At 36.3% G+C, this 25,992-nt stretch overlaps 1 protein-coding gene and 1 long non-coding RNA gene across 3 annotated transcripts in view; one reads left to right on the top strand and one right to left on the bottom strand.

The window, feature by feature from the left end:
* The window catches only part of Dok6 (docking protein 6), a 391,510-nt gene that overhangs the window by 210,446 nt on the left and 155,072 nt on the right, over nt 1–25,992 (top strand). Inside the window, exon 4 of the mRNA XM_059246053.1 lies at nt 17,274–17,393. Within this exon, the coding sequence (XP_059102036.1) occupies nt 17,274–17,393 (120 nt within the window). The remainder of the gene's footprint in view (nt 1–17,273; nt 17,394–25,992) is intronic.
* The window catches only part of LOC131895564 (uncharacterized), a 119,311-nt gene that overhangs the window by 57,547 nt on the left and 35,772 nt on the right, over nt 1–25,992 (bottom strand). The gene's annotated exons all lie outside the window — the stretch shown is intronic.

The following is a 25,992-nucleotide window of genomic DNA, read 5'->3' as shown; positions in this document are numbered from 1 at the left end:
TTTTAAAATGAAGTTTGATATGTCTTTTTCTTTTTTCTATTAATTGAAAAATAATTCCAATAACGTACTTCTGATTTTCCACACATGCAAAGCAAAACCATGGTTATATTTTTGATATCATAAAGATTTTAGTTTCAGAAAGATATTTTATTTAGGATATTTTCACTATCTCACTGTTGAGAACTAAAAAGAATGACTTTTTGAGAGAAAATTTAAAGCAATTATAAGAAATATTAACATTCTAGAATTGTGACTTGCAATTAGAGGATATGAAGGAATTCAAATGTGTATGTGTTCAAAGTCCACTGTAAGTTCTTAGCCAGGACCTCATTGCCTTGACTATGTGGCCCTTATGTTCAGCTTTCCTTGTCTAAATTCCGATCTTCATATTCTTTATACCTAAAAATGGAGTTTGTAGAAAAAGATCTTAACAGTCACCCTGTTCCAATCAGCAGTAAAAAGAGCTGTTGATGCAGTTGAAAATAGTAGTAAGTTCTTTTTTAATTTAATGTTTCTATAGTAAGTTCTTTTCTAATTTAAGGTTAAATCCCTAAAAATTTTGAGATGTGTATTATGTGTTTAAAATCAAAAATTAAGAGAAAGAACATGAGCTGAATCTTTTACTAAAATGAGATGTATTTGCTATGGCCAAGTGTATAATCCCAGATGATAGTGCTGGAGCATAGCATCCAAATGAAAGTTCCTTGAATTCTAAGAAATCCCCATTACTAGGGGATTTTTCACAGCTTTTGTTAGTGTCTATATACTTTGTATTAAAGGATTCTCTAAAAATGACCATCTCCAAGACACATGGAAACCCCTAAAATGAGAAAGATATTAATAGTTTTTCAACACCTATGATTGATAAAATCTGGAAGGGTTTAGAGGGAGGAAAGGGAAGGGAAAATGGTGTGATTATCATCTCAAAAACAGTTATAAAAGCAAGAAAGGAAGGAGGTAAGGAAGGAAAAGAACAAAGGGAGAATTGAGATTGTACACAAAGACATCATACATTTTCAGAAAAGGCAATAGAATGTAATTACTTTCAATAACAAAGACTTTATATAAACTCTCTAAAGGTAACAATCTGTGAGAAGCTGAATGTGTATGAAATAGTAAAAAGTCAAGTCTTCTTATATTTATCTTTCTGGGCAATGTAAATACCATTAATTTAAGATTTACAAAATAAATTAAAACTTGATCATGAACCTAGATCTCTCTTATCTCTCTTTTGTAGAGCTACTAACATGAGGCTAAAACCAATATCCACACAAACACTCCAGAAACTGCTTTGTGTTCATTGTCCTGATAAGAATAGGCACATGAAATTCGTGCTGTGCTGCTGCCATAAGGTCCCATGTGATAGTTAACATGACTTAAGGATTTGTAAAACTCCTAGAATTTCTGTAAATTAGCTATAATTCTGACTTTTTTCCCCATTGGCTGGTTGACTTTATATAGGATTCATGAGCATATATGAAATTACTCCTTCCCTGTGGGTGGAGTAATACATGGTCATTTTCTCAATTAGAAGGGGAAGAGTATCAAGGTGATTCCTTTCTTGTACTTGGGCAGCAGGGTCTCTTCACTAGGGTCTGTTCAAATGCCTAACGGTCTGTTCCAATCAGCTTTAAGATCTATCTATGAGGGTGTTTCCAGAAAAGTGTGTGTCCTGAGGGCAGGTTTGGGGCCTTCCAACGCCTCACTCCATCCTCAGCGCTATGTCTCCTTTTTATGTTTAAGATGGGATCATTCAGCAGCTGCTCCAGCACCTGTCTGCTGCAATCTCCCCACCATGGTGGCAATGGACTCCTGTCCTGTGGAATTGTATGCCCCAAATAATCCTTTCATTAGTCACCTTAGTCATGGTGTTTTATCACATCAATATAAAAGTAACTAATGCAAACCTTAAATGTGGGACACACCCTTAAGTGGTCTGGTGTCTTAGACTGATTAAAAAGGAGAAAGCAAACCAATCATTCTTAGCTTCTTGCCTAGAGATTCAGTGTGGTCACCAGCCTCCTACTGTCCTATCTTATTGACCACGGCAGACTTTATCTTCAAACGATGAGCAAAAACAAACAACAAAAAGGGCTTCTTTTCTTAAATGGCTTTTGTTGCCAATTTTGTCACAATGATGAAAAAAGTAACTAATCACAGAGTCACAGGATACCTGGGAACTAAGAAAGAAGCAACAGCATGGTAAATGGCTGGACACTGATTGCTATGCATTTAGTAAGGACTTAAGAAAAATCTAGACGCTCCTCCTAACCTTTAAGTGTCTTAGTTAAACTGTATCGTTTCCATGCACAGTGAGGAAACAGACATGAATATTTAGCTATAAAAGAAAAATAAGTTCTAGAGATTTGTTTTATAAAGTTGTACCTGCATTTAACCACACTGTCTGAAAAACTGATAATTCTAAGAGGATAGATCTCATATTGAAGATTACCACAAAAAACAACAGCAACAAAAATGAATAGAAATGAGCCAAAACATGAAAAAATCAAGTAAACACTAAAATTATGGTTATTGCAAGTATGTTGTAGGAGCCAAAAATAAACAAATAAACTCATGAACAGGAATGGAAAGTCCAGAAGAGACTCATGATTCTTTAATAAGTTAGCTCAAAATACATTATGAAAAGCTGTTGATTTTCCATTCAATATTAATTCATAATTTTTAGGTCTAGAATCCTCATAAATTTGCAATCTTACATTCTAATATGATAAATGAGAAACATGAACCATTTTTGACAGGCTGTCCCTGTATTTAATGTAATTTTTTGTCACTGGAAGGTCTGTAAGGCACTGATATTTTTGGTGCTCTGGAGGTTGATTTGATTCTTTCCCTTCAGTTACTATAAAGTTTTATAACTTCAGTAGCATTTCCTGGGTAATTACTTCTGTTCCTTTTTCAGTCTAATAATTCTGAAACTTACCCTACTAACTGTATCTTGTACTATCATGACAAAGAGTCTAGTAATTTATCATCTATTTTTAACATCTTGATCTAATCCATAAAATATTGATAATCTCAAATTTGTCTTCCAACTGCCCCATTATTCTTTTGCTAATTCTTAATGTTGTATTTTTTTACCCTAAATGACCATGCTACTTAATTGATGGCTCTTTTTGATATAACATCTTATCTAGATCTTATTCATTGAAGTGTTGATATATTTTATCATATTATTTAAAACTTAGTTACAATATTTATATGGAATATTCTCTAATTATACATACAAAAAAAATGAAACAAAACAAAAATTGATATGGTACTATGTTTGAAAAACTGTACATAGCATATTAGTAATATGTAATGGATTCTCTCTCTTCACAGTACTATTATTCTAGCATCCATTCCAGTACAAAGTATGCACAACATCTACATCTACCCCATCTTCTCAGGTGAGGCTCTTGTTCTGGCTAATCTACCATTTTGAACCTAATATCTTCTTACATTATAGGGAATCTTTAATACTATATATCCCATGAATAATTCAATAGCTTTTTCAAAATTGTATCTACCTCCTTAAGATTATGAAGATGGTCAGGTTTTACACATTTTCTTCTTTTCTTCGCCAACACTTGGTGATAGATACTAAACGCGGAGTTTCACATATGATAGGCAAGAACTCTACCCTGAACTGTATCTCCAATCTTTCTGCAGTTTTTTCTCAAACTTGTCCACACTTTCCCCTATGGATCTATATTATTATTCTCCTCACCCTTACAATCAAATTCTTTTCTCTTCCTAAGGCAATCATATCCTTCCCATCCTCTCAACCCCTCACATCAGCTACTCTAGTCTGTTTTCTAAACCATCTTCTCACAGAACCGACCAGTAAGCTATTTTTCTGACTACTAAACTAACTTTAAGTTGTTTTATTATTCAGTCAGCATTTAAGACAAAACAAAAAAGAAAACTAATTTAAGTTAGCTTGAAAAAGAAATTGATTTGTTAACAAGGAGTGCAAAGGGACAGTGGCCTTTGATCATAGTGTCCTTGTGAATCTTTTAGCTATGACCTTGCTTGCTAACTCTTCTTAGGACTATAATGACTTCTACAAGCCCCAATCCCCTAGACTTATCTTACACATATTGAGCAAACTGAAGGTGCTTTTCTCCTACTACTGGGGATCATCTTTGAATAGTGCTGCTTTCAAGCCAATCCACAAAACGGGAAGTTGTTGCTTGCCTAAAACAGAACTAGAAGAATAAAAGAACTTATTTGATGAAATTCAGAACAGTTTTCAGACTTTTTCATACTTTAAAAAATTTTAATTTAAAAAAGCAATCATTTCTTATGCATTTAAATTTTGGTATTTCTTTAAAGAAATAAAAGTTAATTTTTGCCACTGCTCTAGTGGCAATAGGACCTGGGACTGTAGATGTAACCAACTGTCTTATTAAATAAGAAACACAGAGCCGATTCAGAGAAGAAAGCCAAGAGGTCAGAACTAAGAGCCTTACCCTTCCTGCTTCAGCAATCCTGCTTCAGCCAAGAGAGCTCTTCAAAAAAGGGGCCTACTTCCTGTGTGTATGTCTTTTTATAGTCTAGCTGTTCTGCCTTCTCATTGGTTGTAAACCTAAACACGTTTACATAAACGTGTAAACCTTGTCACTGCCTGTATGTACCGCCCTCCAGGTCCTTAAAGGCGTGCGCCACCACCGCCATGCACTTGCTATGGCTCTAATAGCTCTGACCCCCAGGCAACTTTATTTATTAACATACAATTAAAATCACATTTCAGTACAAGTAAAATACCACCACATGGGACAATGGAGTAGATAAATGAAGTGGACTAGAATATCATGAGATAACCAATTTTATTCAGAGTATCAGAGAATTTATACTCTGTGGGTTAAGAGGAGTCATATGATAGAGTGTACAATCACAAGGACAGGACAAGCCATGTACATGGCAACAAGCCCTTGCAAATGGCCAATGAACCCATATATATGGTGAACAAACCCCTTGCAAATGCCAAATAAGACCATGTACGTGGCGGACAAACTCCTTGCACATGATGGACAAGCGCTTGCACATGGTGAACAAGCCACACACAGCAACAACATGTTTTTCCATAGAGGCATATAAACAAATAATTATAGCCAGTAGTAATGAATAATCTTAAGGAAACTCACTCCTATCCACTACACGTGGGAGGGCATGAAAGGACATTCCAAAAATAATTCCTTATTTTTGAAGAAACTGAGATTGTAAGACTATTGTGTTGCTTTCTTGGAGTTTTCTCACAGTCAGAATTCTCCTGACATGGATAACACACAGTGAGGGAAACTTTTCTGGTACCAAAAGAGGAAAGATTAACACCTGAGCAAATAACAAAAGTTGCTACAAAGATGAAGCAAAACAGCAAAATGATTTGAATGTAGCTAATGACCCAGGTATGGTGTGTAACCATCAGCAAATGATCCTCCCCATTGTACCTGTTTCCACAATTTTTTAATAAAAATATAAAACCATTCATTTTATATGGAGGAATAAACAAGTTAATACTTACAAATCATTGATACATGATATAACATTAATTAATGTCTCAGAATAAGTAAACACACTTAAATTTAAAGTAACACCAATAAGTCTTTCAACTAGATTTTAGGGGTAGGGGATGTGGGCACAGAGGTAGAGTGGTTCCTTAGTTTATATGAAGCATTGAGCTCTAGCATCTTCATTAATTAAACATAAAGCAGATTTAGTATATGTGTAAATATAATATTGATAGTTAAAACACAACATAAAGATGAGAAGAAATTTTATTTAAGTATATACACTGTGTTTATTCTTATACATGGGAGAGAGGATATAAGGGAAATGCAATTTACAGCACCAAGGAGTGAGTGTGGTCTTTGCTCTAGCAGCATACTGATGTATACTTCGGAAGTTTTTAGCAGTGAGAATTCCCAGCATCAATATAATACTTTCCAAATCAGAAAATCAAAGCACAGGGTCCCCAGATTCACTGTAAAAAGTACCTATATGATTTGCTGTAATCCAAAATATATGAATCACAGTGGTAAGGTGAACAGAAAGTGGGAAAAATACAATATGGAAAGCTGATAACAATACCCAACAAGTATTCATTTCTTTTTCTTTCACCTTGACAATGAGAAAGAGACTTCCCTTTGAAACTGGTCATAGCATGAGAACCCCCAAAGAGACTTGAAGCTGACTTGGTGAGGAACAAGGAATAAGAACATTTTTATGGAAATCCTAAAATTAGCCATGGGATCCTGCCTCATAAGGGTTCTGGGTGTGAATTTCATCTTATGGAGCAGAACATAAACCCCGTCAGAAAGTGGTTTAGTACTTCCATGATGTTCATGGCATTATTGTGCTAGTAAATACATCTTGCCAGAACAGTCATTATTGTAGTTCCCAGAGGTAATACCTCGGGAACACAGAATTCTCTTCTGGTAATATACGTGACACCTTCCAGGGCTATTAAAGTAGTCAATAGAGATGAAGCTTCCAGGTTAGTACCTGCTTGATTTTTTCTTGTTCTGTGACTCAAGTGTGTAGTTTCTTCAGAAATAGGGTCTTAATATCATCCTTGGAAAGTAACCAAGAGCATTGTTAACAGCCAGTAATGTTTGGAAACCATATTAAACCAAGTCCTTTTGGACTTTTCATTATACTCATAGATTAATGAATCTCTCAACCCTCATCAGAGATGCTTCAATTCATTATTGTAGTTCCCAGAGGTAATACCTTGGGAACACAGAATTCTCTTCTGGTAATATACATGACACCTTGATGATTAACACAGAGTCTCACAACTGGCCAAATAAGAGACTGGATGGTGCTCAGCTCTAAATGGAGCACATATATGCCATATTCCTCCTCCCATTGTTTAGAGATTATTATGGAAGGCTGAAAGAATGTGAAAGCCAGGCACAAGGAAGTTGTGTCCTATAGACACATCTGGGCAGTGGAACATATTGATTAATATTGGTTGTGACAGAATGCACAAAAGCCTGAACAAGTCCCAGCATGGAGGAAAGCTGAGCGCAGAGTCTCACTCCCAGCTAAGAGACTATTGGCAAATGACAGCTTCTGGGAGAAGGGGAGTCACCTAGAGTGTAGCTCCCATGATCCCAAGGGAGGTCACGCATTCAAGAATATTTTGGCAGTACAAATTGGCCTTGTTGAGAAAAACAAAACAAGAAACAAACAAAAAGAAACCAGAAAGTTGGGTGGGTAAGGAATGTGGAGAGATCTTGGAGGAGTCAGGGAATGGATGTTGTTGAACATGATTAAAACATGTTTTATGAAATTCACAAAGAGCTAATAAGAATATTTTCTACACACTGAAGAAATCCTGATATTGCGCCATCTGTTCTTAACACAGCATAATCTAAGTAAAATAAACAACATAAGTAAAGCCTAAACAAAGAAAGCTGATATAATTTGAGTTTTTTGAAGTTAAGCATTAGAAGTAGAGTTAAAAAATAAAAAAGAAAGAAAGAAAGAAAGAAAGAAAGAAAGAAAGAAAGAAAGAAAGAAAGAGAAAAAAACAACAACAGAAAACCCAAAGCCTTAGTCACTTCTGTAGTGACACTGTTGCCATGACTTATTGAAGCAATTTAAGAGCGGGAAAGCTTGTTTTAGCTACAGTTTAGGAACACACACAATCCACCACAGCAGGTAAGGGGGAGCACATGGCAGCAAGAACATCATGAAACTAATCACACCACATCTACATTTTTTAAGTGGAGAGATGAATGCTGATTTTCAGATTAATTGCTTTCTCTTTCTTATTCATTCTAGAATCCATATGTTGGTAATAACCACATTTGTATTAGGTCCTATTCCCTAGCCATCTAATTTTAGGGTAGGTCTCCCACCCCAATTAACTCAGTTTAGAATGTTTCTCAACAGACATCCTCAAATATTGTCTCCTAGGTGATTCTAGATCCTGTCCAGATGACAACCATTTTTTTCACTATCATATTGACATAAACAATAATCTCAAAACAAATCTCTATGTTGAGTACTTTATGTAGGAAAGGTTGAAATTTTGACCTAACTTTCTTCTAATTCTGTAACTAATTTCAGAATTCTACTATGCCTAAAATATAAAGTAGTAAAAAACTCCTTAATGGACTATTAATTACATAAGGTGAGGTAGGATTGCTGGGTGTGACATTTGAGTCCTCACATGTTACATCTATGTTTTCACACTTAGTGGAAATCCCTAAGCCTTCATTGGTTCAACTTTAAAGTCACAAAGCAAACAGCACCTATTTCATCAGGATATCTGGATATCTCTATGGATTAAAACATTGGAATACCAATTTTTAGGAACATGGTTAATATTTTGAAAATAATATTGTTTTAATATTTAGAATAATGGCTACTGGAATAATTATACTGTTGCTATAATTGTCATAAAAGCTCTCTATAATCCAGATCAAAGTGGAAAAGACACTGTAGCCAAGGTCTGTTTTGTTGGTTAATTACCCTGACAAGGAGGCCTCTCTTTTCTTGGTAATGCTACTTGAGTCTTTTCATAGCATCTTTTTGTATTTATCCATTTCTTTCATAGACAGAGAAAATATTCTCCAAGCATCTCCCTCTTCCACTATTTCAGAATACAGCACAATATAATATGATGAGACTCGATGTGCTTTGTTGTTGTATAAATAAACTTGTTTTCCAATAAGAAAATGCTAATTGGCCATTGCTTTTTGCTATTAGTTCATCCCTTCCAGTATCTCTGACTGAAGCTAAAAGAGGTTATAAAAGTGAGGATGCTGCAATAGTGATAATTACCAATATCCCATCGGAAGCAATGGGAGAAAACTGTCCCTTAAGAGCAATATCACTTCTGTCTAGGTCCCTTAAGGATGATACTTTCCCCACTACAAATATTTGAAAACATGATAAAATCAAATAGACATGGTTTGAACACTTTCTTTACCCCTACAATCAAATAACTGAACCATGTGTACATATAATGAGTCTATGTGGGAATTTTAGCTACTAATGAGTACTCAGATTTGAGTTTCATGTGTCCTTTGACATTTCCCTTTTAATTTCTTTGGTGGGCAGATGAACTGTTTCTCCCTGATCTGTTCAAAAGTAACAAGCTGCAACAGATATTTATTATTACGGAAGATAATATTTTTAAATCACAGCCACCCATATTCACTAGTTATCTTCCAAATGACTTACTGTCCAAGCATATGAAGACCAGTGCCACTGAGAGAGAGTGACAGGAGCAACATGAAAACCAACATGATTTTATTCCAGAAAAATAAGAGCACATGGTATCATTCCATGGGTTTTGGCATAATAGATTTCCTTATGTTTTAATGTAGGCATTGATCTCTGGGGAATGGAATATTGCTCACAGTGACCAAGTGTATATTTGGTTAAGCAGCCAGAAATAAAGTCAAGGACACTACAGACACATGCAAACTTGTCTTTAAATGCAGGGATAGGAGTGGAGTGTCAGGATACTGAGAATGCAAACATACCATTGTCTTAGAGATAAAATATATTCTGGAATGTCTTAGAAAATATATAAAAATGACTTCCACCTCAGTGTGCCTGTGGTTATTTGTGAGGACATTGTGTGTCAAAGTATTGGATAAATGCTAGATATTCAATATTACTGGAAAGACAATCAGAAATCTTGATGTTTCACAACAATCAGAGAATTATAAAATGTTTCAATCTATTGACCTAGGCAATTTAAGGATCTTTGTAATACTATAAGACAAATAATTCTGATTACTATGTACCATTTTAAAGACATCATTGAACATGTGCAAAAGATACTGGGCTGTGAGTCAGGAAAAAAAATATGTCACTTGCTGACATAGTCCCAACTTCCTTTTTGATGCTTTTCCTGTAATGTTTTAACATCATACTCCTATCACTAAAACACACACACACAAACACACACACATGCATCGACACCTATGTGCATTTACATATGCATACATACACACAAAGAGACATACACTCATGTACATACACGTGTATGTACACATATAGACGTACGCAAAATAATTTGCAATGTAATTTCATGCTACTTAAAGGTGTTCATTTCTGTCCTTTTTCATGTTCTTTGAATGGTTTTAAGTTTTTGAGTCATTTGATAACCTCCATATCAAAGTACTCTGCAATGCATTCCTGTCAGGCAGAGGAATATCACACTTGATCGTTCTGTCAATGGCTGATATTTGTCATTTGTTACTATGGAAAACAAGTGGGTACACTTTCTAGTCAACTGTCTGGAAGCCGAACCTCGCTCTTAAAATTCAGAAAATGAGAAAAATAACAGACTGAAGTTTCTAATTTAAAAACTTTGCTATTCAAGCTTCTGTTAAACCAAAGAAAATAAGTTAGAGTATCTCAATAAGGATAACTTAAGTAGTAACTCATTGTCTTGGCTTTCCATTGTTGACCTTTCTTGGAGATTTCACTGACATATCTATATAGAACATAAAAATTGACCAATAATTTATCACATGCAAAATCAAATACAATTTATCTATTACTTCCAAGATAAAATAAATATCCCTAATAAAGTCAAAGGAAAAATATAGATAATGAAATGAAGAAAAATTATTTTAAGTGGGTGACTTTGGCAGAGAAAAACATTTGATTTTTTTTTTTCCTATTCAAAGATATTTCTGATCTAGATAAGCCAGCATTGGATAGCCAAGGTTACAAGGCCCACATTGAACTCAGCATTTACCTCAAAACATCCAACAAAAGATACTCTCTATATTATTTTCATGTGGTCCTAGAAGTTGTATTCAATATCAAAGAAATAATTGATAGTCACTTCTACTTATGTGTTCAGTATTTACTTATCATTTTCCATGTTTGTGTGCTGCACTATGCTTTCAAGGGACTAAAGCAAGTGGACTTCCTACAAACCTTTATCTTAAACTATCGTGGTTAGGAAAGGCAAAAAGTATGTCAGTGGCATTTGGACTTCAACAAAATACAACAGAGAAATGCGGAGAGACAATGTCACATAAAAATTGGTCTGGGAAGCTGAATGAAGATTGTATTTGAGGCAAATTTTAAAGGAGAATTAAGTGTGAATCAAATGTATGGAAAAAATTCAAAGGAGAGGCATTTTACAGGGAGAAAATAAAGATATATCTCCTCTTCAGAAACAAAACTATTTATTCCCCACCTCTAAGCAGATCAGTTCTTCAAATCTGACACTGAAGTATATATGCTAAACAGAGATGCAATCATTTCATGTCTGCTGAAGTAGTGTTCTCGCTTAAAGTATGAGGGAGAAGCAGAATGCATTAACTATCGATGAGGCCAGTTTAGCAAAAAGTGTTTTGCAAGAACGGAAGCTTCACCACATGTATACAGTTTTATATATTTTACATGGAAATGAGGAACAGCCCTATGTTCTCTCAGGAATAGTTTTTTTGGAGAAATATTTTTCTTCAGTTTACAGCAAAGCATGAATTTAATACATCAATAAATGTGAAGATAACATTGATCACCCAATCATAGAAAACTCTGAAAAGAAGGTACAATCAAAATTGTGGGATATGGCAAAGATAAGAGGCGTATTCTATCTGCACTTTCCTTTGACTTTTACTACGAGCTAAACGCAGTTAGGGCTGGTTACAATGGTTTAGGATCGACACAAAAAATTAGTCTTACCTGGATCATATGATAGAGTAGCACGTGACCAATGCCATACTTTCGAATTCTGCAATGGGAGTTTTATCTGATGGAGATACGTCTATACATTTGATGGAATTCTTTTTTTTTCGAGTATATCTCATTTTGGATCACTTATGTCATTGTCTTTTTTGGGGGGTGGGGAGTAATAGAGCATGATTATTCCATAACATTCTTATTTTTAATAAATATTTGTATTTTATAATTAATTTAATTTTACATATCAACCAAGGATTCCCCTGTCCTCTCTCCTCCCATCCCCCAGCTTCCCCCCCCCCCAATCCTCTCCCAATCCCACCTCCTCCAAGGCAAGGTCTCCCCTGGGGATTCAGCCCAGCCTGGTAGATTTAGTTGAGGCAGGTCCAGTCCCCTCCTCCCTACACCAAGGCTGAGCAAAGTGTCTCAGCATAGGCCCGAGGTTCCAAAAAGCCAGCTTATACACCAAGAATAGGTCCCAGTCCCACTGCCTGGGGGCCTCCTAAACAGTTCAAGCTCATCAACTGTCTCACTTATTCAGAGGGCCTGGTCCAGTTCCATTGAGGCTCCTCAGCTATTGGTTCACAGTTCATGTGTTTCTGCTAGTTTAGCTATTTGTCCCTGTGCTTTTTCCAATCATGGTCTCCATATCTCTTGCTCACATAATCCCTCCTCTCTCTCACCAGTTGGACTCCTGGAGCTCCACCTGGGGCTTGACTGTGGATCTCTGCATCTGCTTCCACCAGTCACTGGATGAGAGTTCTATCATGACAGTTAGGGTGTTTAGCCATCCAATCACCAGAGCAGGTCAGCTCAGGCACTCTCTTGACCATTGCCAGTAGTCTATAGTGGAATGTCATTGTCTTAAGCTCAGAATTAATGAAAGCAATAAAGCCTGAATGTAATGATTTACTCAAAAGGCCTTTCTTAGGACATTACATGTGATGGCCATTTTCCTTATTAAAAAGGGATGCAGTCTCACTGCCTTGAAACTCTGTAAAGGGGAAGTGGAAAACACTTTCCCAGATATGAACTACATATTGGCCTACAATTTTTGTTTATCTATCACTTCTTTCCACAAACACACCTATTTCTTACATACTTCACCTTTTTCTGTTTATCTTGCTATTCTCACATACCTTTCAATTTTTAGTTTGAAAATCACCAACTTTCTTAATTTAATATTAGACATGATGAAATATTTGAGTTTCTAGTATAGAGTTCAGAGCTTAAGCACAGCTACAAGCTAACGGGTTAAAGATGCTTAATGTAAAAACACTCTTTTCATGGAGAGAAAAATATGAAAAACTTTATGGAACACTTAATGTCTCTTCATCCACAAAAGAGTTTAGTTATTTGCACATTCTGAGTAGATTAAGAAGTTTGATGTGTAAAACAAATGACAAAAGGCAATAGGTCTATAGAACTTCCATTTGTAGTGAACCTCAGCTTTATAAGAAGGAAGAAGTATATATGTACACACACACACACACACACACACACACACACACACACACACACAGTAGCACAGAGTATAGCCTATTTGTAAAGTACTTTCCTAGTTTGCAAGAGGGCATGGGTTTTAATGAAATAGAGTTCACAGAAAAATACCAAGTACAAAGAAAATTAAACTAACATGCATAAAAACCAAAATATTTAAACATACAGAGCTTACATAAGAAAGTACAAATGAAAAAACATGGCTGCATTATTTGAAAAAGGACAGTTAATGCTGGCTAGAGGAAGGGGTGCTGCTTGTGTCACTGATGTCACCACACACAAATTGTCCAGGTTGTTCTAGGAAATAACTTCCCATTCAGGCTTACGCAGGAACACCATTTAAACTCAGTGGGTCACACACATTCAAAAGACTTGAAAGTAGGAAGGGCACTTGCTGGGAAGAAGAGGGTTTAGGCTTGTGCAACATCACTTGAGTGAAGCACCAGGCCGGAAGCTCAATTCCAGAGAGAGAGAGAGAGAGAGAGAGAGAGAGAGAGAGAGAGATCCCAATAAATCATATCCAGCAACTGACACCAAGAAGGCAAAGGAAAACAGCAATGTTGAAGGCAAGAAATAAATTTAATACTCAATGTGATCATATGAGACAGCAGAGCAATAATCTTTATCTCCGTTTGGGGGCACCTGATATAACATTGGATTAAACAGGAAGAACCGAAGCAGTACTTGTTCAGACTATGGTCCAGCTGAGCCTCAGAATTCTACAAGGGGACTTTGAGAATCATTGCTTGAAGGAACAAGCCAGATTCCATCCTGTAATGGTTGTTCTTGCATAGTAGATCAAGCTCTGTTCCCATTATGGGACAGCTGTTCCCAATGTGGGGCAGTTGTTCCCATTTATGGGGTGGTTGTGCCTACTTAGAAAGAGCAGTTTCATAAAGAAGTGATCTTCTTACAAGCTTCCTTGTTCCTAGAATCCAATGTGACCAGTTTCAGGTAATGACTTGAAGATTTTTCAGTATATTCCAGAAGTCAGGGAAAGGATGCTGTAAATATCCCTACAATTTTTGAGAATTTAGCTACTATTTAGTTACTATCATGGTGTCTTCGTCCTTGAAGGAAGGACATTATCAGTTTCTAATAAATAGTCCTTAAATGACTAACATACCCACATGCAGAGATGAGCAGGAATCTGACTCCAATGTGACAGATACAAAACAAAGTCATAAATATCTCAACAGCACCAGAGGTAGTTATAATGCCTCCCATAATTAGAAAATCAGGGTCATTGTTTTTATTATGTGGTAAAATGCGGGATCTTTCTGCTTTATGTTCTAGTGAATGTTTTGATCTACATAAGACTAAAAAGAAGCAGCAAATCTGTCTTGATATCACGTTAATCAAGCCTATTTAATGTTAAGGCAGTGTGACCAAACTCAGAAGGGAAGCATCATTTGACCTTGGTAGAGTTGGCCCGATGGCAGGAAAGAACTTGGTATTAAAATCCCTGAAGTCAAGAAAACCTGTCACAGATAACTTTTTATGGGGAGTTTAAAATGTCAAAGCAAAGGTTGTAGTGTCATCCACAAAGAGCAAGAGATTTGATGGAAATCTATATTACATAGTTTTAGTACAGATTTATGCTGCATGGAAAAGTCAGAAACTTCTCTGAGCAGGTGCCAATGCAAAAGTTTGGATCCAATTTTCCTATTGTGATATTGGTGGTTGCCCCTAAATATTAAACTTTATATCTTTATAAAAATCTGCAAAGTAGCTTGGCTACTTGGCTCCTGTTCTGTCATCAACTGAACCCTCATCCGCAGTGACCTCATATTAGAACTTCAGTAGCTCATATAAACAAAAGCCCAAGAGTTCTTGTACTATGGGATTCTGGATATATGGGAGCTACTCTGGTATTTCCAGCAGAGAAAAAAAAGAATATCTTTTAAATGCAACGAAACTGGGAAGTAATCCAAACAAGAATACTGAGTGATTGATTGGAAAGATACTTTGTAGATGTGTATTGGTCATTTTTGTCATTACTGTGATAGCAAACCTTGCTGACAGGGAGGACGTATTTATTTTGGCTTATGGTTCAGAAGATATCAATATCAACAAATCTATCACAACTGTGAAATTATCAGACTCATATTTGGTCCTCAGTGGTGAGAATGCTGGGCAGTTGTTATAACATGTCAACAAAATATTAAAGGTCTCTGTCTGGCTGAAAGCAAAACCAGCTAAAAGTTTCAAGTCCCACCTCCAGGCAATCTACCTCCTTTAGCAGGATCATACATTCTAAAGCAGTGGTTTTCAACCTTGCTAATTTTATGATCCCTTAACACAGTTCCTCATGTTGTGGTGACCCCCTAAAATTATTTTTATTGCTACTTCTTATCTGTAGTTTTGCTACTGTTATGAATCATAATTTAAATAATTATTATGCAAATGGTCTTAGATGACCCCTGTGAAAAGGTCATAGGACCCCCAAAGGGGTCATGATACACAGATTGAGAATCACTGTTCTAATTGTTGTAAACCTCCCCAAACAGTGCCACCACCTAGAGACTGAGTGCTCAAACATACAAGCCTATAGAACACATTTACATAGAAATCATGACAAGATCATGACACCTTCCTTCTCTTTGTAGTAAAGGAATCCCAATGCATACAAAAGTAATCTCATTCTAGGACAGATTCATGATCCTTTGTAATTCCCAATGAGTTATGGATCTGACCTCCAGGCCACACATTCCAGAAGCAGAATCAGGAAAACATTAACATGCTTAATATAGTTTTTCTTTCAATTGTTTGCTTGTTTATTTTTGTTTTATATTTAAATTACTTTTCTAAGAAATTTTCATCTAAAACTTTACTCATTCTAAAATATTCTAAAATGAGTAGTATTATGGTTAATGAAAGGATAACAGCGCTGGTTGTTCAGCAAAGAGTCACGAGCTATGGTTACCAGAGTTAGAATGGGCTTTATTAGAGAGAAAAGGGGATAGGACAGGAGAAGCCAGGTCTAGCAGAAAGAGAGGTGCAGAGAGAGAGAGACCTAGGGAACATGGCACCAACGCCTTATAAGGGCCAGGTTGCATCTGCAACGGGTCCTGTAGCAGGAATCTTAGAGAGTCTTATTAATAAAATATTGACCACAGTTATTGGGGTCAATGCTGGTAGATCAGAGAGACAGAACAAGCCACAGCTATCTCACCTTGCCAGTTCTTCAGCTGGTCCTGTTTCCTCAGACTGGAAGCCTCTGAGTCCTCATCCAGAATGAATCTCAGCTGAACTGTGTTGCTAGAAGCCTGAATGCTTAACCAGCCAAAATGCTTAACCAGGCCAAAATGCTTCCAGTTTCCAGTCCTCACGCCTTATAAACCTTTCTGCTTTCTACCACCACTCCCTGGGATTAAAGGCTGCTTTCTGGGATTAAAGGCGTGAGTCACCATGCCTGGCTGTTTCCAATGCGGCCTTGAACTCACAGAGATCCAGAGGGATTTCTGTCTCTGGAACGCTAGGATTAAAGGCGTGTGCAAACATTTTCTAGCCTAAGTATCTTGTGGCTTTTCTGTTCTCTGACCCCAGATAAGTTTATTAAGGTACACAATATTTTTGGGGACAAAATACCACCACATTCCACGCACAGAGATCACATGGGTCACGCAGGACATATGACCTGGAAATGACTAGGCAGAGACCAAGACTAGGCATGCACGACCAAGGGGCATGGTTGGAATTTCTATCAGTTAATGCATAAAAGCACCTGGAAAAATGGGAACTAGACGTTAGAGAAATGAATCATTGGTTAAGGGCACATCCTGCTTTTTCAGAAGACCTAAGTTCAGTTCCTAGCATGCACATTAGGCAGTTTACAATTGTCTATAACACCATCATCAGGGGATCTGATGTCCTCTTCTGACTTCTTTGGGCAGACACACACACACACACACACACACACACACACACACACACACACACACACTAATAGATGAGAAATAATTGTGGAAAATTTTCCTGATTCCTCAATATAGCTTTCTTTGTTCAAGTCCTACCAGCTTCTTGGTAGCATTCAGGTAGGTTCAGAAAGCATTCTCCCACTATATTTCCCCTGTCCTGACATGTATGCTCATTTTCAGAGCTGGAGGCTGAGGAGTGGTGCAAACACCTTTGCATGGAATGCCTGGGGACAAGGCTGAATGACATCAGCCTAGGGGAGCCTGACCTACTGGCAGCTGGGGTACAGCGGGAACAGAATGGTGAGTGACTACCTACTTTTCTACTATGTCAGCTGGGTTTAAACTGGAGAGTTCCTCAGAGATGTCTCAGAACATTCATGGTTTGAAGAGTTTATTTTCTTTAAGAATATGAATGCTGGTCCTGAACAAATTCCTGTGGAAGCCACGCATCCAAAAATATATGAGCAGAACAAGTTGAAAATGATGGATGGGTTATAACAATAAACAAGGACACTAAGTTTGGTGGTTAGAGAAGCAAGGTGAATCTGGGAAAAGTTGGGGAAGGAGAGATAATATAATCAAAATGCAATGTATGAAATTCTTAGAGAATTACTAAAAATATTGAAAAAAGAAAGCAAACATCAACAATATTAAGATTTTAGTGGTATAGCAACTAGAGAACATTCTAATGTTTAATAACTCAGGTTCCTGGTTTCTTGTTAGTGACAAAGCCATAAGTCTAAAAACTTAGGTAGTTATTATGGTTTGTACATATGGCTTTTTAATGAATAACATTTTTATCTTCTTTGATGTTTAATATAGATTATTATATTAAATTTGTCTTATCTGGATATTAAATCATTTAGAGTATTTGGCTAGTATTTCTACTGTTAGGAAGGTCGTTTATGTGTTTACCTAATACAGTGCTGTTTAATTTCACAAATGTGTCTGTAATCTCATGGTAATTTGAGTCTCATAGTCTTGATTAGTAATGCTAATTAAACCAGTTCCATCTAGTAATATATTGTTCAATGTGATGTTTTAGATTATGTTTGTAATAACATTTAATTAATCATCAGCCCATTTTATCTAACTGCAAAATTATCATCACAAGTAACAAATCTAGAATCACAAAAGTAGAACATTTTCTGTGATGTTCAATTAGTATTATAGATGAAACTTGATCCTGCTTTTTAAAAGAATTTGAGGAGTTACCAGTAGCATATAAATTAATAGCACTGGTAAAAGCATGTCATGAGAGCGCTTGGTGATTATAATGTTGTTGCTACTGAGAGCAATGTTGTTAACAAGCATCATTATCTCATAGTCTATTAAAAGACTGTTTTCTTTGTAACTAAAATGAGAAACCAAATAATTTCTTGCTGACTGATCAAACACACACACACACACACACACACACACACACACACATATGCCAGATGCTGCCTTTTTGGATAGTTTTTACAAAGTCATCAATGAATTACTACAACTCTTTTGCAGTGTTTTACAATATTTTCATCCTCTCCCACACTCCCTCAGGTTTTCTGGTTGCTGTGGTACAAACAAAACCTCCATAACTGTGCTGTGTAACATACACTCCCCATTCAAAGTTTAAGAAGTTAAAGCTGTGACTGATAAATGTTTTTCAAGAGCACAAGGAAATAGGAGAGATGAACAAATTAAGCTTGTGGGTAGAAAGACCATGTGTACCTAGTATAAACTATTTGCTTTCACATCAAATAACTGGAATTGCATACGGTTTCCATCCAAATGGATAATGTAATCTTTTCAGTGTATTACAATTCTGTTTCGAATTTGATGATACTCTGGATTTGTCTGGAATCTGAAAGAAAATTTTCAATATGTACTCCAGGATATGCAAACATTAAATTATGTGCAAGACCTTAATAAGAAAGCACAAGTTTTCCTCTTTAAAAAACATTTTTAATAAAGTACAAGCTTTCTTCTTTAAAAAAAGCGTAAGTGAGAAAATACAGCAAAAGCAGCTCCTCTATAAACTTTATAACAGACTTGAAATTATAACACCACCAAAACTAAAAATGCCTGCCTGAGAAGAATTTTTGATACTCTTAACAAAGCAATAGGTAGATGTGATTTTAATTATTATTTCACAAATATAATTTTGTCATAGTCATATATGTATATATCATAATTTGAATATATATATATATACATATAACAACAAATCATGAAAAAAGAGGCCAGGAAATTGATAGAGAACAAGGAAGGGTATATGGAACAGTTCGAAGGAGAAAAGGGAAAAATGATGTAATCACATTATAATTGAAAACACTACACAGATGTGGCAACAGGCCAATATCATCTAGGCAATTCTTAAATTGATAGTCTTTCTTCTAAAATGACCGAATTGTGTTAATTTGACAGCTGAAGATAACTCTAATATCACTCTATAAGAAAATCTTACTTTGCCACACATTCTGGGAGGCACACAAGGGTACATCCTTACTAACAAACTTCAGTATTTAGCAGTAAAAAAGAAATGTGTGGGTAGGGAGTATTTTCTTTTCCCATGAGTCACATTTCCCTTGACTACTAAGACATCCAGAATAGCCATTGTTCAAAGTGCTAGAGTCTGCATGCATCCCTTTGTCTTTCATTCCTCTTAGTGATTAAGAGCAGAAAAAAAACGTTTCAAATTTGCTATTCATACTACATGAGGAAAATAAAAAAAAACCTCAACTCAACAAAATAACTTTTCAAACTCTACTATGGCTAGATAATTATTAATAATTCTAGCAAACATGAAATTTGCATGTGTTCCCCAGTTTTCTCCCTTCCTTTTCAGTATGTCTCTTCTATATAAATGATGACTTGACTTGAGAGCTTCCCTGAGATAAATGCCAGGAAGCTTCAAAACTTTATGGTCAAGACTAAGGTGTGTTTCCAGCAAGCCAGCACAGATCCTCTCCTACAGGTTTGATAGTGGTCTTGAAAGAAATATCTGTTCCATAGACAGTATACTCCCTTATTTTATTGAAAACTTATGAAGGTACTTATTGCTTTAATTAGCTAATTAAAGTCTACAATTTACATCTTTAAAGGTATTCTTTGACTTACTCCAAATCACTGCCCCAAACTTTTCAAGTATAACAAACTTTTAAAAGTAAATGGAATCATTAACGTCTTACTACATGCTTGAAGTCATTGATTTTTGCACCTTTTTCTTATTGTAAAACTTTTCTCATACAATATATTTTGATCATGTTTTCCTCTTCTTCAGTTCCTCCTCCATCTTCTTCATCTCTGTATCTATGCAATTTTATGTTCTCTCTTTAAAAAACAAAAACCAGAAACACACACACACACACACACACACACACACACACACACACACACACACACAAAACTCCACATATATGGAAACCAAAATATACATGCATAAGACCAATAAGACAAAGCAACCAATACAAAAGGTCTGCAAACATACATTTCAGATTGTTTTATCTTGGCCATTGCCTCCTGGGCATAGAGCCTGTCTTGAAATGTTAATATACCTGGTTAGATTCCACTGGGGAAAACTAAATGTTCCTATGCCAGTGGGTATCAATAGCAGGTCTCTTCTTGATTAGGGCTGGGAGCTCATGTCCATTTGCCCCTCTCAGTGCTGGGACCCCATTTAGCTTGAAACTATGAAGGCCATTTGAATGATGTCACAGTGTTTATATGTCCATCAATATCAATCACTCCTACTGTGCCTGAAAGACACTTTTATTTTTGAGTCATCCATCACCTCTGCCTCTTACAATCTTTCTGTCTCCTCTTCTACATAGATCCCTGAACTTTAGAGGAGTATCTTTGATAAAGAATTCCCATTTAGTAATGAGTGCTCCGAAGTCTCTTGATCTTTGCACATTTTCCACTTTGGGGGTCTTTGTGTTAGTTCTCATCTGCTGCAAGAAGAAACTTCTTTGATGAGGGCTGAGTGAGGTGCTGACCTATGGGCCCAGCACAATGGCATTAGATGTCATTTTATTGTTATGTTACTTTTGCAGATTAATAGTATTTGGTTTCCTCCTAGGCTCATGGCCTATCTCATCTCAAGTACTTGGCCTCTTTAGTAGTGTCAGATCAGGTTTTCGTTTCATGGAGTGGACCTTAAATCTCATCACAAAGTGTTGAAAACTCTTGTAACATTTGTGCCACTATTTCAACAGTGTATCTTACAGGAAAGTCACTGTTGTATGTCACAGGGTTTGTAGCTGGGTTGACAATTACCTTTCTCATCTTGTAGCCTCTGAGTACCTTCCAATACCATGAATGCTAGTCAATAGGAATGAAGCTTCTAGTTAGGCACTAGCTTAAGTTCTGTGTTCAATGAGATATGTAAGCATTCTTTTCAGCCACAAGACCTTACCATCAGTTAGGTTGCAGAGAGTAACCAATAGCCTTGGCAACAGCTGCTGATGTTTTGGAGTTTCCATGGTGGCCCTTTTTACAGATTGAAATAAATCATTTATGAAAGATTTGCCGTTATAGATTTAGTGGTTTATTTCCTTGTTATTTGGATATCAGATGATAAACTATATATAATTCTTATAAATATAATTGTTTTATGTTCAGTCACATACTTAGATTTACATTGAACTTTTTCTCCTGAGAAATAAGATCTATAGGCTTGCAGACTCCATATAAAATAAATTACTTTAATGTAGTTTGTGGTGATCTCACACTATTCTGTAATCAAGAAAAGTCAAACTACTTTGTTTTGACTACATTTTTTTTTTTGCTTTCAAAATTGCTATTCTCCCTCTGCTATTATCCTGATTCTTCATACAATTTGATCTTATTTACTTACTTCTAGGCTAGCTAAGAATAGATATTTATGCAAATAATTTTAAAGGTGAAAAATAATGTGGGTGCTGAGATAAAAGTCGTTGTTGGTTAAATTTTTTACTGTGATCTTTATCTTGTGCTGTCAGCTGCTTTCACACTGACTCAAATGCACACCTTTGCTTCTCTCTCTCTCTCTGCCGGTCTCCTGTGTGTGTGGATATATGTGTGTGTGCATTTGTCTATCCCTCTCTCACACAAACCTATTCCATGACCTCCAAAAATGTTGGTGGGAGAAAGAGAGCATGATAAGTAGACATTTCTAGCTTTGAATTCTTCAAATTTCCTAGTCACCAGATCACAAGCATTACTTCAGATACCCAGAGAAAAGTAAGGCATTAAAAAAGTTGTTCTAGAATGATGGCTTGTATGTATAGGAAGCCATATGAATCTGTTGTGCAATAGTTTCCTCTGCGATTCAAACAATCCATCCTGCAGGAAAGCTCCTTAAGCAGGAAGATAAATGAATAAATGAATCAAAATAGCTTCAGAAAGTCTCCAACACTGATGAAATTCACTAGGCCTCTCTGTGCCAGAGTAAGCAATAAAATCTGGGAGTCCTCCTCAGACAGTGGAACCAAACTGCAAAGAAGACTGTGAGACCAGACCAGCTGCCTGGAAGATGTTTAGACCAACTGAGTCACTCATAAAGACACTCTCTAACCTGTTGAGATACATGCAAGCTATACAGTGTGATCCAAGTTCCCAGGTTTTGTGAGGTGTCACTCTTGTTAGGGTGAGCTTTGGTGACACAGCTGACTGTCAGTGGTTTTTGCTCCTGTAAGTAACCCTTCACCCATATTTCTGTATAAAACTCACTGGTTCACCAAGTTGGAATTTGGTGCTATGCATACTTTGGTCTATCATGGGATCTCTATCTGGGATGAGTAGACCTATGTTTTGCATCTCACAACAGAAAAGTTTTGTCACACAACAGAATCTGAGGCTCTAGTCCATAACACATTCAAGAATTAATTTAATATGGGTGCAATTAAAGACAACTCTTTCTTACATACAACACTAAAAGCATGAACTATAAAAAGAAATCAGCCAGAATTCATCAAAAAATCAAATTTATGAATGCCAAAATCACCATAATATTTTTAGGTGAAGTAAATAAAAAAAGAAATCACAGATGGAGGAAATTAGCACTCTGCTGAAGCTGGCTTCTGCCAATTCACAAGAGCCTACTATTAGAGGCAAAAATATCCTAAGTGCTAGAAACCAGAGCTGTACTTGCTTCTGAGTGATGAATAGCTAGAACATGGTAGAAGAGAATGAATGTCCTGAGGTGACAGGAATATTTTGTGTCCCAGTGTATCTTTGTCAAAAAAGCAAAAGATAGAAACATTCCATTCATATGTCACAATATGGAACAATATTCAAAAAATCAAGAAAATACTATAAAAAGTAATGACATTAAAATTACTTCCTACCTTCTTTAATTAAATAACACAAGAAAAGATAATGAAAATGAGCTAAAATATTTATCATAAACATGATAGTGAAAGGACCTCATATTCAGAATTCCGAAATCAACAAAAGAAACAATGCAAATTTTTTTTTTTTAATCAGCCTGGTCAAGACCTTTAAAAGGCCCTCTGGATAGGTGAGACAGTTGTTTAGCTTAAACTGTTTAGAGGGCCCCCAGGCAAGCAAGGGGACCGGGACTCATCCCTGGTGCATGAGCTGGCTTTTTGGAGCCCAGTGCCGATGGTGGGACACTTTGCTCAGCTTTGGTGCAGGGAGGAGGAACTTGGACCTGCCTCAACTGAATGTACCAGGCTCTGCTGATTCTCCATGGGAGACTTTGCCTTGGAGGAGGTGGGAATGAGGGGTGGGTTGGAGGGGAAGGTTGAGAGGTGGGAGGAGGGAGGAGAGGGGAATCTGTAGTTGATATGTAAAATGAATAGAAAATCTCTTCATAATAATAAAAAAGAAAAAAGATTATATATGTAAATGAATTTGGAATTCTACTGTCAAGCAATTCTTGAGAAAGTTTTTGCAATTTAGCCCAATGATTCGGATTTTAGTGTCCAATGTATATAATAATCAAGGATGTTTAAACTATCTATACCTTATACACAAACATAAAGTAAATGTGGTGATATTGTGTTCCCCAATATATTGTGCACCCTAATAAATTTATCTGGAGTCAGAGAACAGAACAGCTGCTAGATAGACATAGAGGCCAGAAAATGATGGCATACACACCTTTAATCCTAGCCTTCTGGAGGCAGAGATCCACCTGAATCTCTATGAGTTCAAAGCCACACTAGAAACAGCCAGGCATGACACATGCCTTTAATCCCAGGAAGTGACGGCAGGAAGCAGAAAAGTATATAAGGTGTGAAAACCAGGAACTAGAGTTGGTTAAGCTTTTAGCTTTTGAGCAGCAGTTCAGCTGAGATCCGTTCAGATGAGGTCTCAGAGGCTCTCAGTTTGAGGAAACAAGATCAGCTGAAGATTTGGCGAGGTGACGTTAGCTGTGGCCTGTTCTGTCTCTCTGATCTTTCAGCATTCACCCCAATAACTGACTCCAGGTTTGTTTTTATTAATAAAACCTTTTAAGATTCATGCTACAATAAAGCCTATCAGTGAAACAAAATGAAGTGAGTTATTTATCAAATTGAGATAAAAGTCATAGTATTGCAGGTTAATTATATATTAGCAAAATTTGGTTTAACTTCAGCATTTTCCAAATGGATAATCACCACATAAGTTAAAGCGTAGCCAAAGAGTGAAACATTTATTAAGAATTTTGTGTTCATAATAGCATATGAAAGAGCATACACTATAACAAGTATGACAAAAAATAATGGCAATTTGTATGACTGTGTTCTTATGTTTATATGCCCTCTAATGAGAGTTAATTACTTCTACAGGGATAACAACTGATTTTTTTATTTTTAAATATTTTCCATAGTTATTGAAATAAACTTGATTTACTTGGAAAACTATCAGCAGTCAGATTTTTCAAAATTTGGAAATAACTGGGGCATTAGAAATTCATTAAGAATTTTAAGTACTGGTGATTAATTAAAGAAATGCAGGTATTCCGGTTTTTGAATTCACAGAGATCTGCCCGTGCATTGAGCAGATAGCGACAGGATGTGCAACTTATAGCCACATTAAAATCAAATAAATTTTGATAAATTCCTAATATAGGTAGGGATGGAATCACATTTTCAAACGAGTTCTATAACTTTTGAAAAGCATTAGTTACGTTTTTTTACTGCTAATTATTTAAAGCTGTATCCAGATATACAATCATCAACTTCCTCATTGCATATCAGTTTCTTATGGTCCTGAATTAAGTGGTGACCATTTCAATATCACTGTACAGTAGAAATTTTAAAATAAGAATATGTAAAATATAAGAGGCTAGCACTGGCTTCTTTTCTTCTGTGTAAGATGAGGTTACACTTAATTCTTTAGCACTTCTTGCAACTTAAACAAAGCAGATTGTATCACACAATGCAGTGGACCCACATTCCAAATCAGATGGATAGCTATACTAAATCTCAAGCTTTTGCTCATTTATTCTTATAGATCCATATTGACTCACTCCTCAGTGTTTCACACTACACCAGTGTCTGATGTTTTTCTTCGATAGTACTGTCTAAAATATTTATTGGTTTTGTATTCTTACAAAAATTTGTTTGCAAGTGATATCTCATAATTCTGAAATAACAACTATAGAATGGGAATTTGGGGCTCAAAAATGTCTGTCAGCCATAGAGCTGTGTATAGTGAGTGAAAGTACTAAGTAATTATTTAGAACAGGCTGGAGGATTATTGAACACAATTCTGTGGATACCTTTTATAGGAGGAGAGTAGAAAGTGTGGACACTCCACCCCCTGCACTGGCAGAAAGAGGGGGAATATGGAGCTATTTGCAGAGTTGGGGGTGTTGGTGGCAATGGCAGACAGGATGTTCACCCTAGTATGCTGCTGGAAATGCAGAGATCTACCAAACAGAATGCCAGACCAAGTTCCCAGAGCACCTGTGTTTGGAGCTGAAGTG

Source organism: Peromyscus eremicus, chromosome 19, assembly GCF_949786415.1.
Source record: "Peromyscus eremicus chromosome 19, PerEre_H2_v1, whole genome shotgun sequence".
In the NCBI taxonomy this organism is placed as follows: Eukaryota; Metazoa; Chordata; class Mammalia; order Rodentia; family Cricetidae; genus Peromyscus; species Peromyscus eremicus.
The sequence above is the reverse complement of the archived record's forward strand: the minus strand, read 5'-3'. Positions and strand labels throughout refer to the sequence as shown.